Source organism: Myodes glareolus, chromosome 27 (assembly GCF_982192425.1).
Source record: "Myodes glareolus chromosome 27, mMyoGla1.1, whole genome shotgun sequence".
Classification (NCBI taxonomy): domain Eukaryota; kingdom Metazoa; phylum Chordata; class Mammalia; order Rodentia; family Cricetidae; genus Myodes; species Myodes glareolus.
The window spans coordinates 39489626-39509036 of record NC_142052.1 but is presented as its reverse complement, the minus strand read 5'-3'; the positions used below and the strand labels follow the sequence as shown (position 1 = coordinate 39509036).

General features: G+C 46.4%; 1 protein-coding gene and 1 long non-coding RNA gene across 4 annotated transcripts in view; one reads left to right on the top strand and one right to left on the bottom strand.

The window, feature by feature from the left end:
• Positions 1–19411, top strand: part of Hecw2 (HECT, C2 and WW domain containing E3 ubiquitin protein ligase 2) — a 337940-nt gene that overhangs the window by 238057 nt on the left and 80472 nt on the right. For all 3 annotated transcript variants that reach the window (XM_087902401.1, XM_087902402.1, XM_087902403.1), the window contains 4 exons: positions 2985–3135; positions 3781–3884; positions 4336–4460; positions 13685–13870. In XM_087902401.1, coding sequence (XP_087758527.1) covers positions 2985–3135; positions 3781–3884; positions 4336–4460; positions 13685–13870 — 566 coding nt within the window. The remainder of the gene's footprint in view (positions 1–2984; positions 3136–3780; positions 3885–4335; positions 4461–13684; positions 13871–19411) is intronic.
• On the bottom strand, positions 2624–3786 carry LOC148117698 (uncharacterized). Its single transcript, XR_015736858.1, has 2 exons — positions 3613–3786; positions 2624–3278 (listed from the first exon to the last, which is right to left on the bottom strand). It is a non-coding gene; the product is annotated as an uncharacterized LOC148117698 (long non-coding RNA).

Genomic DNA, 19411 nt, shown 5'->3' with positions numbered 1-19411 from the left:
CTCTCATATATTAGTTTAACCCATCTCCATTAATGTGTATCGCCACTTGACTGTGGCTTACCGGCATGAGTCTAACCAGCGTCCCTCTCAGAGAGGAGAGCCATGGCATCTGCCTGACTCTGCTTTCTTTCTCACAGCATTCTGTTTGGTCCACTCCACCTATCTAAATTCTGCCCTATCAAAAATCCAAGGCAATTTCTTTATTTGACCAATGAAAGCAACACATAGACAGAAGACCCTCTTACACCAAGCACCTGTCCTTAGATTCCCTCCGTCCTGATGGTTCACTTTCTGTCACACTGTGACCGGAGAAGACACAGTGGGAGGATCCAGATCCTGCCTCCTAACTCTGCCTCTCCCTGTTTAATGGCTTCCATCTAAAGGAAACCACGATGGTGTAAGAGGAGTGCTCATATGCATTCTTATACGAGGACCAAATCAGGTCCAGTAGAAAGGCATCCAAGAGGTTGTACCCTTCAAAGCAACTAATGTGGATGGTGCTAGTTATGAGCTGCCCTGCAGGTACTGACCACTTGGGGAAGAAGGATGCCAACAGCACCAACAGTCGTTCCCAGCCCGATGTCAAACACTCACCCCAAGTCAGCAGTGTTGCAGATTTGAAGGTGTGCTCTTTGGTAAAAAAAAAAAAAAAAAAAAAAAAAAAAAAAAAAAAAAAAAAAAAAAAAAAAACAGCCTTCAAAGCACATTGAATATTCTGTATTCTTAGAGAGAAAATTTGTGCTTCTGGTTTCTTATTCTTCTGATTACACATTAAAAGGTGTCTTTAGTGAATGACAAATTAGGATTGTCCCTGGTCTTGGTAGCACGTAAATAAAAGGACCACTGCTTTTTATAGAATTATAGCATTTAAAATGATTTGTTCTCTTATTACATGGTCTGCGCTAGGCACAGTAGTGTTCGGGGGGGGGGTTCCTTCCTCCAGATTTCTTCATTTTGCTACCCACTTAATTAGATGGTAAACAGTCTGCACACATATCTAGTTAGGTAAATCTTTGTTTCCTTATTTTCAAGGAGATAATCCCATCTCTGAAGGTTTGGAGCTTTGGAAGCTTTATTTCATGGATGTGGAAAGTATTCAGCAATGTGCTTTCTTTCTGCTTTCACTGCCCGGACGTCAGAGCCAGTTTTAATGGACAGCGTATCTGGAAAGCTTGGTCATATCTGGGAAACTTGGCCATATCTGGGAAACTTGGCCATATCTGGGAAGCTTGGCCACATTTCTGATGCCTCTACTTTGCTTTCTCTTCCTTTTCAATCTCTAACTGACCTATTCTGTATTATTTTTGTTTTCGATTCTGTTTTTTTTTTAATTGAGCGATACTATAAACAGTCTTGTGGGAAAAAAATGCTAATTATTTTCATGTGTATTTGGCTTGACATGTTGTCAATGGGTAGATTACCCCATCTCTAACAAGATCGGAAGAAGGCGGGAGACGTGGGTTCTTGAGGTGTCTGATGGGCGAGTGTGCACAGAAGAAAACAACCGTAGGGCAGATCAAAGGGGTTTTGAGAATGCCTCTCCGCCTTGCTTACCATGTATCTGTGGGGCAAACCAAGCGTGAGACGGTGGCTTGCAGAAATTCCCTGTTGATGAAATTGTAGCTGTACAGGCAGCTTCACTATAGCCATCCTACCTTAGAAGAAAGTGACGTTAGGAGGCTGTGATACTTTGTCTCCCCTTATTATTTGTAACAATGTGCCCTGGTCAGTATGAGAGGCTTCTCTGGCCCCAGCTAACGTGATGACCTGCCCTGGTGGCCTAGTGCAGGCTGGACCAGCAGAGCCAGGCTCTGCGACCCTAAGGATTTGATTGGGGTATATGTTCCATTCACTTCCAGCGAGCATTCCACAGGTAGTGAGAGCAGAGCCCATGCCTTCCTGGTGGACTCCTGAACTAGCTCCGGGGAGTCTCCTCATGAGTTCTGTAACCACCCAGAAAATCTGAGCCAATTGGACTTCTTGAGAGAAAAGTGTTCCTTAATTTTTAAATTAATTTTCTCAGAAGTATAAATTTAGAAAGCTTTTTTTTTATCTGAATAAAGAATAGGTCTCTGACTTTTTCATCTTTCCTGTATAAAGTCCTCCTCCCGGTGGTAGTAAATTCTGAAAATCTATCTTGGAAAAATCGGCCCATGCTCTGATGGTTTAAACAGGGAAAGGCCACCTAAACAAGGGAGCAGGACACCTGATTCTGAAGTCTAGCCTGGGGCCACCTATTCATAGGAGGAGACACCTGGTTCTGTAGACTAGACTCCTCTCTGATTTTACCAAACATGCATTTATACATTGGTATCCAGAGACCAACACACTTTCTATGATACTTAATGTACAATTAAATAATCTTTTCTATGCCTCATGAAAGTCGGAGGGAAGAAATCGCCCTTGCTCTGAAATACTTTTCTCTCCGGGAGAGAGCAGATTGAGAGGTGTGGATAACCGGGCTGGTTGATCACTAGGAAGTGTGTGGATGAAGAGCCAGCTACTCTCCGTCCAAAACCTACATTTATCACTGTTATGTCTAAATATACGCATGGATATTTCTGCTAAGCTAGGAGAGGAGGGGGAAGGGCGCAGGTGGAGAAGAAGGAAAAAAGATACAATCTGGGTGGAAAGGAAACACCGATACCATTTTTGATGTGAAACGATCAAAAAACGATACCACCTGCATTTTAAAACAGGTGCTTACATGTAAAGAGGGACGAGGGCGGGCAACATGAAAAGATGCTTTAGATTTAGAAATTCTTGAAGAGTTCTGTATCCTCCGTGCCTCGGAGACTTAATAACCAGTAACGACAGCTTTCCAAGTGGACTGGGGAGGAACGCCAGACTACGCAGTGAGGTGTGTGTTATTAGCCACAAATTATAGCGTGCAAGGGAGGGAAAACTTGCGCCGAACTTAATGAGCCATCTTCCTGGCCCAGCTCCTCCTCCTCATCTCTCTCTGTGCCCTTCCTGCCCTTTAGACTGGGAGGCCCGCATTGACAGCCATGGCAGGATCTTCTACGTGGATCATGTGAACAGAACCACGACGTGGCAGCGGCCCACCGCTCCCCCCGCCCCCCAGGTCCTGCAGAGATCCAACTCCATCCAGCAGATGGAACAGCTGAACCGTCGGTGAGCATGTCCCTAAATACTCTCTCTCTGCTCCGTCTCGTGGTTGGGCTTTTCCCCCGGTGCAGAGGAGAAGACTCGGCTGCTTTCAGCTTTGATGTCCCGGTCACAGAGCTGTGTGTGTCATAGACTGAACTGGATTCCTCCTGGGGAAAAGAAAACAAAATATAAACACACATACTTGCATTGTTGGGGAAGTACAAAGAAAATAATCCTAGTAATTCCTATGGTGCATTGGATTTTAGTAAGGCAAACATACACATTGAGGATTTGAAGCCGAACATCCCTTGCCATGTAGTCTTATGCACCTAACATTTTCAAAGCAGTCAGGCCTTTTCTGTCAAAAGCTAATTGTCATAGGACATCAACCTGTTTTTTGTTTTTTGTTTTTTTTTTCCTTCTTTATAGATAGGTTTTCTACGGCCAAGGGACATAGTTGTTTTAAGTTTTATTAATTTGTCAGGAAAATGGTCTACAAACATGGGAGGGCGGAACTTCAATGAGGCGTCATTCATGTAAGCGACAGAGAGCATCCTGAGGCGGAGGACGGAAGCCTGGGAGCCAGCACTTGAAGTCGAGAGGCCTGGAACTTTGGGTTCTAGGGCAACTTCCGGCGGCTGGCATGTAACTCCAGGTTCATGCTTTCAGTTATCAGAGCATCCGGAGGACCATGACGAATGAGAGGCCCGAGGAAAACGCCAGTGCCATCGACGGGGCAGGGGAGGAAGCCGACTTCCACCAGGCCAGTGCAGGTAAGAGAGGGCGTTAGCCGCAACCTCGCAGGTGGAGAAACAGAGCAGGGAATTCTAAGAAATGAGCTGTTCTTTCGGAGAATTCTTGTTCTTCTGTAGATATGATAAGAAAACTTGAAAAACAAAATAAAATTAAAAAAAATTCAACAGAAGCCTTTCCTGATACTAAACCTTTATGAGTTCTGAGGAAAGGATCCCAAAGCCAAACAGATTACACACCGCGGTAGCCTCTGAATGTGTGTCAAAGTGGAACAAGAGTGTGGCCATCTTTAAAAAGCTACGGATGCATGACCACATTGACAACTAGAAGTGATATCCAGTCTATTGTAGTGCCTAGTCTGGTGTACACATGAATTCTTCAGCGAAGAAAAATGTCGTTTTTAGGGAGTTGAAATCCTAGCAACGGATGTATCATTGTGTAGTCCTGAAAGCCTTTATGGTCTCTGCTTAGATTTCCGACGGGAGAGCGTCCTGCCCCACTCTACCTCCAGATCTAGGCTCACGCTGCTGCTGCAGTCGCCCCCTGTGAAGTTTCTCATCAGCCCAGAGTTCTTCACCGTGCTGCATTCCAACCCCGTGAGTAACAATACCGGGAGGAACACGGGGCCCGAAGACAATGACGCCCCCTCACTCGTGACTTGCCCCCCCCCCCGTGTCCTCCCGCTCGTGACCCCCCTGCTTGTGACACACACACACACCCCCGCTCGTGTCCTCCCACTCATGACCCCCGCTCGTGTCCTCTCGCTCGTGACCCCTGCTCGTGACCCCTGCTTGTGACCTCCCCCCCACTCTTGTCCTCCCGCTCGTGACCCTCCTTGCTCGTGACCCCCCCTCGTGTCTTCCCAATCATGACCCCCGCTCGTGACACCCCCTGCTCGTGTCCTCCTGCTCGTGACCCCCCCCCCCCGCGCTCGTGTCCTCCCACTCATGACCCCCGCTCGTGACCCCGCTCCGATCCTAGGACCCGTCGAATGCTGCGTTGAGTACTTTGCGTTTTTAAACAACCACTGCCTAGTCTATGTAACAGACATCCAAAATCAAACAAACAAAGGCAAAACCCTTTAGAACGGACACGGGCTGATAAATAGTAAGAGTTTATTTCCCACCATCTTGGGTCCGGACTGTGAAGTCCAGGATCCTTCTGACTGACCTGGAGTCTGGTGATGTCCCGCTGATGTGGCCCACGGGTTGCACCCTCCTGAAAAGGTGTGAGAGCTGCCTTGGGTTCTGCTTTAAGGAGGGTGGGGGCACTAATTCCACTCGGGAGGATCCTCATTATATGCTTTATCCGCCGCTGAGTTACCCCCTGATGTCGTCATATTGGTGATGAGGTTTCCGCAAATGAATTGGGACGGGGGTTGGCATGGGGTTGGGGGGGACCACATACAGTCAAACCCTACCAGGAGGATCATTCCATGAGACTCTGAGGGTTGAGGGAACAGCTTTGCTGACATTGTTAATTGAAGAAAGGCTGTCTTAATTGTTTATGGAAGTCAGCTGGGTAGAATCCATTCCTCAGGGTGTGAGAGGAGCCTCAACTAGAGAAGGACCCAGCAGGAGCAGAAGCCACCGAAAGTTGGCAAGATTTGGCGGGTTAGAAGCTGACGATTAGACCCCGAAGTTGGTCCTGAAGAGTAAGGATCTCACATTAATAGCTGGTGATAACAGGGAAGTTAGAAGGGAAGGGGAAATCTTGCATGTGGCAGAACAAATCAAACCTCTTAGGAAACCCAGACTAGACCAAAGGGAAAAGACGACGCTGGCGTAGTCCTAGTACCTGGAGGTGTCTATGGAGTACACTCTGTGTTCCAGTTTGCTGACATGCATGTGCTTCTGTCTCACTTCATAAGTATTGCATCTCCCTGGATTTGCTCATCGCTATGTCCTGGTTTACAGATTTATCTTGGAATGAAAATGGCTTGAGTGGAGAGAGAGCATAGGTAGCAAGGTCTTCACAGCTTGCATGAGGACTTAGGCTTTTGCACATTTGCCAACTTTAACTTTCTATTCATTCCCTGGTATATTCTAGGCACTGAGCTAAGTCCTAGGCATGTGTGGATAACAACACCCGGGGATCCTGGAATCCAAGCCTTGAAAATAACATTATAGGGTGTTTTTTTTTTTGACGATTATGCAGAAGGGATGCGCGGGAACAGAGGGTGTGTAACTCCACCGGGAAGGCACAGGGAAGGGGTCACAGATGGGAATGCATTTGCAAAGGGTTCTGCAGGCCAAAAGGAAGTTTGTCCTACAAACACAGACATCAAGAGTGGTCTAGCTAGAAGGAGCAGTGTCTGTCAAGTAAAATCCCGGCGACTCTGTCGAGATGATCACTGATGCTGGGCCAGCGGTACGGTGGTGTATCGCTGGTATGGAGGCAGAATGGGCACAGGGGAGTCAGACTGGAACCCAAGCTTGTGTGTGGCGTGAGTCTAGGAGATGACGCTTTTCTACAAAGAGGGATAGACTAACATTGAGAATTGTCAGAAGACACAGAAACTCCCCTGCCGCAGAGAGAGCCACTTGGAATCAGATAACACAAGCTTTTATTTGTTTATTTTTATTTTTGTTTACTTGTTTTATTTGTTTGCTTATTCATTCTGTCTGTTCGTTAAATCCCTGTGATTTCCCTAGAACAATCTAGAGCTGGTGGTGGACAAGACAGGCAGAGTGAGATATAGATAATAGATTAATGAATTAGAAGGACTTTTGATAATGCAGTATAGCAGGGTTGGGGATGGGGGACAACCACGTTTGACTCTGGGAGTCTTGGGCAGCCAACAGGCATCCCCAAGGGAGCCAGCCACATTCAAGGGACATAAAGCGTCTTTACTAAGCAAAGCAATGCCTTGGGAGCAGGAAGGAGTTGGATGTGTTATATATTTAAGGTTGGAGAGCTGCACACGGATGCTGAATACAGGCTTCCATGATCTGGAAATGAAGGTGGGCTTCACATGAACTTCGTTCTAAATGTGTTTCTTTGGTGGGGGCGACTTGGATCTCTGAAAGGTCAATCTCGATGCTCACGGAGAATGGGTCTCATGAGGCACAGTTGGTGTTAGGGAGACACGTGAAAAGGCCCCGTGGTTATGCACAGACACGACTCGGACTGGTGCCTGTCCCTAGAGACTGAGACAAGTAGATGGGTGTGTGCTGTGTTTTGGAGGGAAATCCCATGTCTCTGCCACTAACCGTTTGGAATACGTGGAAGAAAAAGGGCTGGAGATGACGCTCAGTTTGGCTGAGTGTTCACTCCGTCTGCCCAGAGCCCTGGGTTCTAACCCAGTTGAACTAAGCGTGGTGTCTGCCTGTGACTAAGCCCAGTGGAAGGTAGGGGCCAACAGAGGATCCCCCGTTCCAGGTCATCCTTGACTTCCTATCTAGTAGAAGCTAGCCTGGGTTACTCGAGACCCTGTGATGTGGGGGAGGGGAACATGTGTGCGTTCAAATGCGTGTGTTTGGGTATTTTTGGAAGTAAATTTATCAGCACAGAGGAATGACAGTCCATGCTTTTCAAGTATCAGTAAGAAGGCATTTGTTAGCATTTGTTAGCTGGCCGGCAGTGGCGCATGCTTTAATTCCGGCACTCAGGGGGCAGAGGCAGGTGGATCTCTGAGTTCGAGGCCAGCCCAATGTACAGAAATGAGTTCCAGGACAGGCTCCAAAGCTACACAGGGATCCCCTGCCTTGGGGAACAAAATTAACGAGGTGTTTGTTGACCTTTGCCCCCCCCCATTCATGTACCAGTGTATTGAGAGAGGGGTAGCTTTGTTTTGGTAAGATAGCAGTAACACCGGGGAGCTGGACCCCAGACTCCCACCAGGTAAGAAGTTTGTGGGCTGCTCCTGAGGCAACAGCTTAATTTGATGTGTGACATTATCGTCTCTGTCGAGTCCTTGGACTCCCACAACTTTCTCTGTAAAGGAGGAGAGAATCAACATTTTAGGACAGACAAGGACCACATGTGCCTGGAGGGCTTGAAGGATGCCTTGTTGATTGTTATCCAACTGTGGGCCCTGTGCTCTGGGGAGGCTGCCAAACCATGAATCAAGCCCTGATTCCCATTTCCCATTTTCGGCAGTGCGAATGCTTTCCCCCACTGAGTTCAGACGCTAGGGACATCACTCAGTGGGGGCTCCTGACGTCTCTGTCTCTGTCCCGGCTGGTCTTTGCTGTAAGCTCCCCGTCTCTGTGGTGTCATTGGCTGGTTGACGAGCTGTGCTGTAAACCTGTGGTTTTTCATCTGATCGGCCTTTTCAGATAAACGCAACGTGTTGATTCCTTGCAGATTCTGCTCCGACAGGGCTGCAGTGAGCCCCGGGGATTTGTGTGATCGTTCAAAGGAACGGGGTAAATGTACGCTCCCAGCTGTGGCCTGTAGGCACTGGACGCTGACTGTACCCACTTAGCCCAGGCTTTCCTGCACAGTCCTTGGCATCTGGTGCTGACTCTCTCTCTCTCTCTCCTCTCTCTCTCTCTCTCTCTCTCTCTCTCTCTCTCTCTCTCTCTCCCATACTTGGGTGCAATTTTATAGTTCCTTTCTCCGAACAGCCCATCTGGAGTTAAAAATATTCTTCCCTAGAGACTTCACGTTTTGGTTTTTGGGGTTTGTTTGTTTGTTTTTTTCTACCCAAACTGGTTTAGATGGTGCACATGTCCATAAAATTTCAGTTCTGTAGGTTAGGAAATCTTGTTTTCTGACTTCTATTTGGCATGAACCGAAGTAGCTGTCATTTTCCTTATTCAGATCTTGAGCTACGGGTTGAATAGGAACCACCTCTGTGAAGCAAGAGAGACGCTGTTTTTCCTTATTTGGAGATCAGTAGAAAATATTATAAACTTTCCTGAATTTTTTTGAATCTACTTCTTATTTTTTTTTTTTTTAGTTTTTGATTGAATTCTTCTAGCTCGTTGGTATTTCAGTAAACCCTTCTTTATGTTCTAAAAGAAGTGTTGACATTTGAAATTTTCCTTGTTCTCGCTATTAAAACAATTTGAAGAAATGAATTCATGTAGAAAGGTGAGCATGAAACACGTGTTACATGGAGCAGCAATAATAATACGTGCTGGAGAATAAACCCAGGCATAACTGAAAACTGACCTGTTTCCCTGCTTCACGGTAACTTTTAGGTGGCTTTACTGCCCTCTGCTGGTTGGGATCAGATTTCTTTCCAAATTGCCTCCAAACTAACCAAAGATTTAGTTCCTCGCGCCCAAAAACATGCCTGTGTTTGTCTAACTGATGCTACAGGGAAGTGCACTTAATTATATGTAACAGAATTATATTTTCAACGTACATGCTAAAAATTACTACCCTGACTTCTTAATAAGCTTTAGGAATGCATTCATTCAATTATCCGAATTCCTTAGGACTTAATAAAGAAAGATACCATTTTAAAGTTTATAAATAATGTCTTAAACATGCTCTTAGAAACTAAGGGTCTCTGCTGTTGCACAGTGGGCGGGCTGATAGGTTGCAGGAATTTCTGCGGATGAAAGGAAGTTTCCCTCCCTGTCATCCTTTAGCGAGGTGAAAACAACTTAAAATGAAATTGTTTGAAATCAAATTAATCAATAACAGTATTAACACAGACAACAGCAAGCAAGATTATTTCCATATACTAGATGGCCTACTTGGAACCAGTATTTCTTGCTTTTGTTAATCGTAGTTTTTATTTCGTCAGTGATATACAACATCGCTGATATTTGCCCCAAGAGGCATTTGCGATTAAGTCGGGGATGCTGTTTTTTCAAATCTAATTTAAAATACCTATTCTTGATGAAGAGTCTCTGAATAAAATGTGTTATTCATTAGTAGTCTATTTAGTGGCATTTTTGAAATTGACAGAATTAAGTGAGGCTAGAACCAGCCATGGAGGAGCTTTGGATACCACAACACTCAAGAAGACCTTCAGCCTCGAATCTAGGATTCGATCATCCCTTACAGTTACTAAGAACTAAGCATTTCCTATTTTTGCCATCTTCCTTTTAACTCCTTTCAATGTTTTTCACTTCTAAAACCTCAAACACTTAGCCAAGGAAGACACATTTGAGCTCCAGATTTAACAGAATTCTGCCAAGGAAGCCGTTGACTCGGCCACTGGATATTGATTTCAGGAAGATGGAAGACATGGAAGGGGGAGGCTGGGAAATGTAGTTTGGGACGATGAAAATAGCCCAACAAGGTGCTGACTTCCCATCAAGGGAAGCCCAGACATTTGGTTGATCAGATATCATTTGAAGGTGCCTCAGCTCCCATCCACAGTCTCCTGCTCACTTCACCACGCTGGAATCCACGACCAGATCTCCAGTGAGCTCATCCTGCCTGGGGCCATGAGGTTGTGGCGTGGACTAGGCAACATTCCCTCTTTCCTGGCCGGCTGTTGTTTTGGACAAGAAAGCCGATCCATTTACCTAGCTAGAACCACTCACTGCAATGGGGAAATGACGAGCCAGCCCTCTTTTCTCTTAACGCCTGCCCTAGCCAATGCCGCGCTCCACCTAGGCACACCCTTCCAGTCTGAACTCACCTGCTGGGTGTCTCTTGATTGGCCTGGCCTTGTTCTTAGCTCTGCTAGGTCTGCCCTTTTGTGCCAGCCCGTGCCCCACCCGTGTGACCTTTGTTATTCCAACCTGATTTTCTGTCGCCCTGGCGTGGAGGACGTATCCCCAGGCTTTCACGGGGCAGAACTGAGCTCGTAGTTAATGACAGGTTAGGAGACCCTTCGGCTAATAGAAAGTGGGCTGCTGGCCCACCGGCTTCAAGGGCTATGAGCAGAAAACAGTTTTATCGTTCTATTTGTCTGTTTTGACCCTAGCTAGATTGGGATAGCCCCCCCCCATAGTCTTTCAATTACAAGTGCCCTGTATTCTGTAATGACCTTCTCAAAGCAACTTCGCATCCTTTATTCTCCTGGTTTGCTCCTCACAGCTGAGCAAATCGAGGCAAATGAGATTGAGAGTCTCTGTCTCTGTCGCTATGACAACAGGATTCTGTGTAGACTGGAGTATGAATATTCTTTTTAAACTTTATGCATTTGCATAGATATACCACACTGTGCATCATGCATGTATACATATATGCACAGTACAGCAGATGTGTTGCATGCCTACATATATGTCTGTTCAAAAATTCTTTCCTGACGGAAAGGTAACAGTTTGGAGAACTGTTTTCTTTAGCCCCTGACAGTCACGGGGATGTTTTTCAGATTTGGCCATGCTATGATGCTAAAGGTTGTGTACTGCTTACTAATGGGAAAAGAACACTTCTGACTCTTAATTTGCTTTGATAGGCGCTTTCTTCCGAGAGCAGTCCCACCTGGCACAGTGTTGCACGTCTCTCTGAGTCGGGAGGAGGAAGATAAAAGGGTATCATTAATTATAAGACCTGGGCAAGATTCCCACGCTTGAGGAGCTGGCCATTCACTGGGAACTGCACCAAGCCCAAGGCTGGCAAGGGTTCCTGACCCTGACTGCCGTGTCCTGCTCTCCTGGAATTGGGCTGCCTCTCTTTACTGAAGAGAGGGACGGGTTTGCTGCTCTAGATTAGGAACCGCTGTGTCCAGGCTCCTTGGCTACACCCATTTAGAACAATGGCCAGTGATCTCTTCAACACAGCGTGCATGCGTTTGTCCCCCCAAGAGGCTTGTTATACAGAATGACCCGAAAGCTCTCTGTCATCGCCGGACAGACTGGTGCGGTCTCGGGCACTGAAGCTTGCCGTGGCTGTGTGAGGACACGCGAGGAGCACAGAGGTACAGGAAGCAGACGCCTGCTGACGGCAGCGAAAACCTCAAGTCGGGCTAACCGCGGGAGAAAAGATTCGCTAGCCTAATTTCTCTCTGGCAATCTCCAGCTTATTTTGCTAGGCCCCTCCGTCTTCGTGGTATCATTTTCCCATGCTCTCATGTTCCCTGAACCCCCGCCCACTCGCAGTACTGGGGCTGTGGACCACACAAAGCCTCCAGCCACCCAAAACAGTTTGCCTTTAGACCAACAGTTGGAATACCTCACGATATTTAAGACTCTGGTTTAAGGAACTAAGATCTGAGATTGGTTTAGTATAGCCGATCACCCTCCTTCCCTTCGTCTCTCCCTTCCGCCTTTCCCTTGTCCCTCCCTCCTTCCTTCTATATGTGCTGATAGAGAAAAATGTTTTAAATGCAAAGCAAAAACTGTCTATGACAGGGAGCTAATAAGAACCTTTTTTTGTTACACACCAGGCACAGGAACTATCAAATGCCAGTGAGTTCAGCTAACCAAGCTGTATTTTCTTTCCAAGTCAGATTACCAGAACTCTCATGATCCCAACACACTCACAAGTTAGGCTGGAATGTTCTCACTTCCCGTGCTTGCCCCCCCGAAGGGAAGAAAGCTCCATGGGGCTTCACAATGAACCGTAAATGTGTGAGCTGGATGTGGCTACTCCGGGGGACCCTGGAGAGACTGCTGTCACATGCATCCATCTTTTGTAGTGATAGCTACGTAGTACTGACCCATACAGATGGGAAACAGTCATTCTGTAGGCACTGTTTCCAGGTCTGATGTCTGTGCAAGTTACTCTGGGCTAAGACTGAAAGAAATAACAAAACCCAATCCTAGTCCCTCTGCGATGCTGAAAAGCAGGGGACTCAGGAGTCCTTTCACTGTATCGGTGAGGCACAGAATTTCAGGGTGGATCACTGATAGCCTGGTCGGTCTCCTGGGTACCAGCTTTGCTAGTGACTCAGGAGCATCGATCCCTTTCTGCTGCTCAGTACACGGATTAGCTCATTCATTTGCTGAAGAACCGAGGTGTGGGCAGTCTGAGACACAAGCAGGTTTTGCAATCTTTGGTATTGAGTTTAAATAGTAGTGTTTATAACCAGATAATCTTTTTGGTTCGGGGTGGCGGTAGAGTGGTCTTTTATTAAACTTGCGTTTTAATCAATGCAGCTGTGTGTATGGACAAGGGGGTGGGTGGGAACCACCAAAACAAGACAAAACAGTGAGGGATGGTCTCCAAGGTGTTCTAACTACACCCCAGTTCCCTTAGCATCTGCCCCCACCCACCCAGGAGGGTACAGGATTTCAGATGAGTGTCTCTGTCTGCTGTTGTCTCCATGGACTGATTGACAGAAGAGCAATCAGTTAGTTAGTGTGTGTGTTTCTGATATTCAAATATATGGTAAGCATTTTCCAAACAGCGCGGCCCTTAACTCGAGGCTTCTACACTGTCTGACCCCCTGAGCCAGGGACCTGCTCCAAAGCTGGAGGAAGAGCAGACTCTTGGGGTTCACTGTCGGGTGGTATGTTTATCCTCAGCATCATACGCTTGCGATTGTGTGTTTTGTTAAGACCAGCTCTAGAATCTAATGTCCCATGCTTTGTTCTCAGAAAGCTAAAAACCAAGTTGGGCAGTGGTGGTGCACACCTTTAATCCCAGCACTAGGGAGGTAAAGGCAGGTGGATCTCTGTGAGTTCAAGGCCAGCCTGTTATACAGAGGGAGTTTGAAGACAGCCAGCGCTATACAAAGAAACCCTGTCTTGAAAAAAACCAAACAGGGGTCTGGGAGGGGGGAGTGGAAGTAGGGAGAAAAAGAAAACTAGAAACCAGTCATAAAGGGCCTCACTTTCTACAGTTTCTGTGTGTGCGCGTCATTTTGCTCTCTCGGCTGTTTCTGTGTGTGGGTTTGGAGTGACGCAGAAGCCTGCGTTCACGCCTCCCGCACCATCCAAGGAGCCGACGTCTGCCATGCGATAATCCCCACGCCGGTGCACACGGACAGCCTAACGGTCGTTTGTCATCGTCTTCCCTCTAGAGTGCCTACCGCATGTTTACAAACAACACGTGTCTGAAGCACATGATCACCAAAGTCCGGCGGGACACCCACCACTTCGAACGCTATCAGCATAACCGGGACCTCGTGGGATTCCTCAACATGTTTGCCAACAAGCAGCTGGAGCTACCGAGGGGCTGGGAGATGAAGCATGACCATCAGGGCAAGGTAACCTGAGCGAGCTACCCTAGTGAGCCGTTGAGTGGCTGCAGCTGCTCTTGGGGTTTCCCTCGACCTTTGCGGGGGACAAACATCCCGTCTCCTCGTTCAGCGCAAACCTGCCCAGGCAGCTTGTTGCTGCAAGAGGCATGGGTTTGGTGTCCATGTTTCTTTCCTTGGACCTTCCTCTGTCTGTGTTCTCTTACCGTTTTCCACTGACTATAGAAAAGAATCCTGACAATGCCTACCGTCCAATGTGGTGTGACTTGTGTTGTAAACAGGAGACTAAGGCATGGTCGCGTGGATTAGTGAGTGTATGAGGAATCAGTGAGCCATCGTGCAAGACGCTGGCCGAGCCTGAGCCTCAGTTACAGCTCAGAGCCCTGGCCTGGCTTCACCTTGAACAACTCCCTAGTTTATGACGAGAAGCACATAAAGACCAGAGTGGTGATGTCTTCCTGGGCAGACGGTGAACCAGAAAGCCCAGTTTTAATCGGGACGTTGGACGTGACTAACGAGTCCCCGTGAGATAGTTGCTTTTGTTCGAAGGTATCCCCCTAGTGAACATTTTATTTTTATGGGACGCTTGCTTGACGCCCCCTGTGAACCGTGCATTGTTTAAGGTCTTGATCTCACGTCACAGTGAAGCACCTTAAACGTGAGAAATTCCGGAGCCAGAATGGCTCAGCAGCCTGCCTGGCATCACCAAAGAGGCTATGGCTACACTGTGCTGGGCCCAGATCATCTGGTTCCCCGAACCCTGCTCTTGACTGCGATATTGTAGTTTCTAGATTTTGTATAATGAACCTTGGTTTCTCTTCCTATACAAAGTATTAGTGTATAACACTTACAAAAAGGACTAAAATGGCATGCTATTTAGAGTACGTAACAATTAGAGTCATTTTTTTGCAAAGCCAGGCTTTATTGAGCACCCATACCAAGCAGAGAAGCCCTTCACTTCAGAGGCGTGCCCTTTGAAGAAAAGAGACAGGCAAGAGGCAAGTAAATAAACTGTGTGCCCAGAGGTGATTACTACCACACTGTAGGCTGAAGCAGAGGCCAGAGTCTGTGGAAAGATGGGAGCAGGTGGCATTCTGTACAGGTGTTTGGGGAAGCATGAAGGACCTGAGGTGTGAACTCGCGCACAGCGGAAGAGCATTCAAGACAAATGGCGCCGGTAAAGATTGCGATACAAGCTGCTTTCCTGGAAGGGACCTCTACGACCTCAGATTCCACTCCCAGCCATCTTTCCCCAGAGCCCTGTGTAGTCAAAACATTTTGTTTTAGTGAGAGGAAGAACTCAGACTCATGGGAACTACTGACTTGATTCCTACAGGGCTGACTGACAAGTTCTCTCGTTCCCGAACATGGGTTTAGTAGAGTCAAGCATGCGTTCAGAGGAGATCAAGGCAATGATTCGCGATTATGGCCCTGGACCACAGGTCCGGTGGCAGTGAGTCAGCAGCACGACAGACTGACTGGGAAGACAGAAGCAGGGACACCAGGGAGGACGTGGCATCGCTGCAGCTAAGTCTGCATCAATCGATTGAAACGACACCCAGCCACTACTTAGGCTGACCAGGACCCCATAATTAGGGCCGCGGGTGAAGGCTTACACCTGTAATCTCATCCCTTACAAGGCTGAGCAGGATTGGCAGGACTTAGTGGCCAGCCTGGGCTACACAGTCCGCTCAAGACAAGCCTAGGCTACATAGCAAGGCCCTGTCTCCAAAAACAGAATGTCACATTTAATGAGCGACAGGCTTGGGTGTTCAATGTTCCTTTCCCCTGAGTCGCACTGGTGAGCAGGTGGATGGCTGTCCTCTTAAATTATTGTGCCGGTAGCAAAGACTTGTTGGGGGAGATGCTCATCTGCCTGATAATATGGTTATTAATGTGCCCTAGCTTCCGGAGCAGAAGATCCTCCCATGAGGTTTCTTCTGTGTGTCCGGGTCACGCCCTTTTCTCCCAGTGCACTCAAGGAGAAATGTCTCAAATCAGCATCAGCGAATGAAGGAGACATCCCCTGTGGCTCTCTATAATCATCTTCCCTCTGAACGAAACGAGACGCTTCCGGGCCCTCTCCCTCTGCCCACCCCTCCCATCGGCTCTCTCATGAGATATAGCTCTTTCCATGGGCCCCATCTTTTCCCCCCTTTATCTTTTATTTTATGTGTCTGGTTATTTCTCCTGCCGTGAGCGCTGTACACCGTGTGCATGAAGTGCCCTTCGAAGCCAGAAGAGGGCCTCAGAGGGTCTCTGGGATTGGGCATGTCAGAGGGTTGTGAACTTCCGTGTGGGTACTGGGAATTGAACCTGGGTCCTCTGGAAGAGCGGCCGTTGCTCTGCTCTTTGCCACCGGGCAGTCTCTCAGGCCTTTCTCCTGAGCTCTTTTCATGAATCCATAGCTTGTCTTGGATGACTTCCATTCCGTGCGTGTGATGTGTGCTGCAGGTGTTTTTAATCTTGGAAGAGATTTTCTTTTGGGGGTGGATAATTTTTAATTAGATGACTGTAGATTCCACAAATCTACAAATCCAGCTACTCTGGGAGTTGTAAGGTAAAAACTGGTTTTTAAGACACACAGACGAACAGTGTGGCGTAGAACGTTTCATTTAAGGTTGACAGGGCTGGAGAGGTGTCACAGGGATTAAGAGCTCTTATTGCTCTTGCAGAAGACCTAGGTTTGGTTCCCGGAACCCACATGGAAATTTATAACGCCCATCACCCCAGTTCCAGGGAAATCCAACACTCTTTTCGTCCCTCCTGATGCGCCAGACACATGCAAGGAACACATACACACATGCAGATAAAACACTCATATATGTAAAGGAAAGTAAATGAATCAATCGACAGTTTTAAAGATAAATAATCAAAGAGTAAGAATATCGCATGAAATTTTGCACTTGGCCAGGGGAGAACGTAGAGAAGTTGCACCCCTCGGCTCCTGCTGGAAGAAGCAGAAAATGATCCATCAACTTTGGAACCAGCCTGGGGGTTTCTGAAACTCATAAGCAAGCAGCTGTCATGTAACCTGCCAATTTTATATATACACCCAAGAGAAACACACGTCCCACATAAAAGCACCCATTGGAACGTTCAGAGCTGTATTGCTTATAATCCAGAAGTTGGAAATAAGTCAAATATGTATCAGTGATTAAATAAAATGTGGTGGATTTGTCCAATGGATCATTACTTGATACTATAAAAGAATGAAATCAACACCATGCCCCAACATATATGAGCATCGAAAATGCTTGCTATGGGAAAGAAACTAGCCCAGAGGTTACATATTGTGACATGCCCCAAAGAGGCACAGCAGAGAGGCAGAAGGTAGACTATTGGCTTCCTAGAATGGGTATAAGATTTCATTTTGGAGAAAAATTATGCTAAAATTAGATAGTGGCCACACTTACGCGTCCCTGTATCTACATTAACAGAGCAAAACAGATACACTAAGTGAATGAATTGTGTGATATCTGAATTCATTGTTAGCAAAACTAGTTTTAAAATGAATAGATTCCGTTAAAGGGTGACAATCCCTATTTTAAAGCGCTTAGATTGTGTAGGTTTTGGCTTCCTTGACCTCTAAGGTTAGGTTACATGGTTCTAAACTGTGACTTAATATCAACTATGTAGTGATCTTGTTTGTTTTTTTAGGTACTTTAGTAAAATATAGAGTGCGTGGTTTACACACAACAGAAATTCATTCCTCACAATTCCAGAGGCTGAGATGTTCTGGATCAAGGTGCTGGCAGAACTTGTGTGTTCGGGGAGGGTCTGTATTCTTATAAGTGGCTAGAGTCACAAGGTAGCTCTCTGGGGGCTTCTTTGAGCAAGCGCTGATGCCGTTCTTGAGGTCCCTCTGTCATTACTGATCCTATTTGTGGGAGGCCCACTCCCGTATGACCTAATCACCTCCCAAGGATGCTTCCCGTTCCAGCACTTGGCTGGAAGTGCGGGTGGGATGCAGGAGAGCACAGATAAACTATAATGCTCATGCTTGTCTTCCTGATCCGAATTTCATTTGGAGTGAGGTTTCGTTCCAAACCCCATTATAGTATTTATTTTCGTTGTACTTTATTCTGTTATGTCCTTGATTACTTTTTAATTCCGTAACTTTGAAGCTGACAATTAATCCAGGTTTAGTTTTATACACAATAGATTCCACACAAGACTATGTGACCAATTTCTGCATACATGTATTGAATTCAGGACCCAGGATTTCCCCCAGGACACAAATGTACATGTATTCCCTCCCCACCCCCACTCTGAGCATCAACCCAGGGCCTTGCCCATGTTGGGCAAACTGTGGCTGAGTTCTATGATACCTGTCTCTGCTTATAGTTCTTTCTCATTTTTTGTTTGTTTGTTTGTTTGTTTTCAAGACAAGGTTTCTCTGCAGCTTTGGAGCCAGTCCTGGAACCAGCTCTTGTAGACCAGGCTGGCCTCAAACTCACAGAGATCCGCCTGCCTTTGTCTCCCCGAGTGCTGGGATTAAAGGCGTGCACCAGACAAGGTCTCCAAAGGTTGCTCAAGCTGGCCTTGAACTCTCCCTTAGTCCAGTTAGGCCTTGACTTTGAGATCTTCCTTCTTTAGCCTCCCAGGCCCTGGATCTCTAAGAGTGTGCCCTGTTCCCCAGTGCAAAGATCTCATTTTGAAGGAATCACAAACAAAGAAAAAGAACTATTATTAAAACATTTTTCTTCTTGTAAGAAGAGTTTTTCAACTTTGGCACACTCAAGAATATTAAAATCAAGGGCAATTTGAGATCTGAGTAGCAATGCTGATAAAAGTTTCATTATTTATATGAGAAATGTTCATCAAATACTATTAAAATGTGACTTATTTCAAATATCTCTGGTTCTTGACTGAGTTTAGTAATTAGTAAGAGCTCACAGCAATTAAACAGTTAGGAAATAAAAATGCACTTTTGTAGGGAGAACACTGGTTTTAAATACCTTAACTTTTTTTCCTCTGTCTTTTATTTTGTTCTGTTTTGGGGTTGCAGTGGTTAATTTAATGGATTTGAAAAAAAATATGCTGAATTGGGAAGCTTCTTGGATCTGCAGCTTCTTGGCATGACCTCTGTGAGCCTGTTTTTGTTTTTTTTTTTTCCATGTGAACGTTTGTACCCACGCTCTCCTGCTCCCAGAGCTGCGGCTAACACCAAACCCTACTACTAGGTAGATGGTAAGGCTCACACTCACTCAACAGTTGAAATATTAGCCACTGTTTTTAAAGGACCCCTTGCCTAATTTTTAAGTGGTAAATGATATCAAAAGTCAAAAAACCCACAGGGAGATCAGGTGTATTAGATTCAGTTCCGAGAAAGATCACAATGACCTCCATTATCTTATCTGATTAATGTTGACTGATAAGTTCTGTTGTCTGAATAAATACAAATTAGTAGATATAGAACAAATATAGGCAAAATGAGAGTTGTTGTCTTTCTGGGCTGCCCCAACTGGGGTGAAGTAATAGAACAAGCTTGGGCTTCGTGGGTGTTTCTGAGTAAAAGGCTCAGATTTTAGACTCTGGAAGGAATCG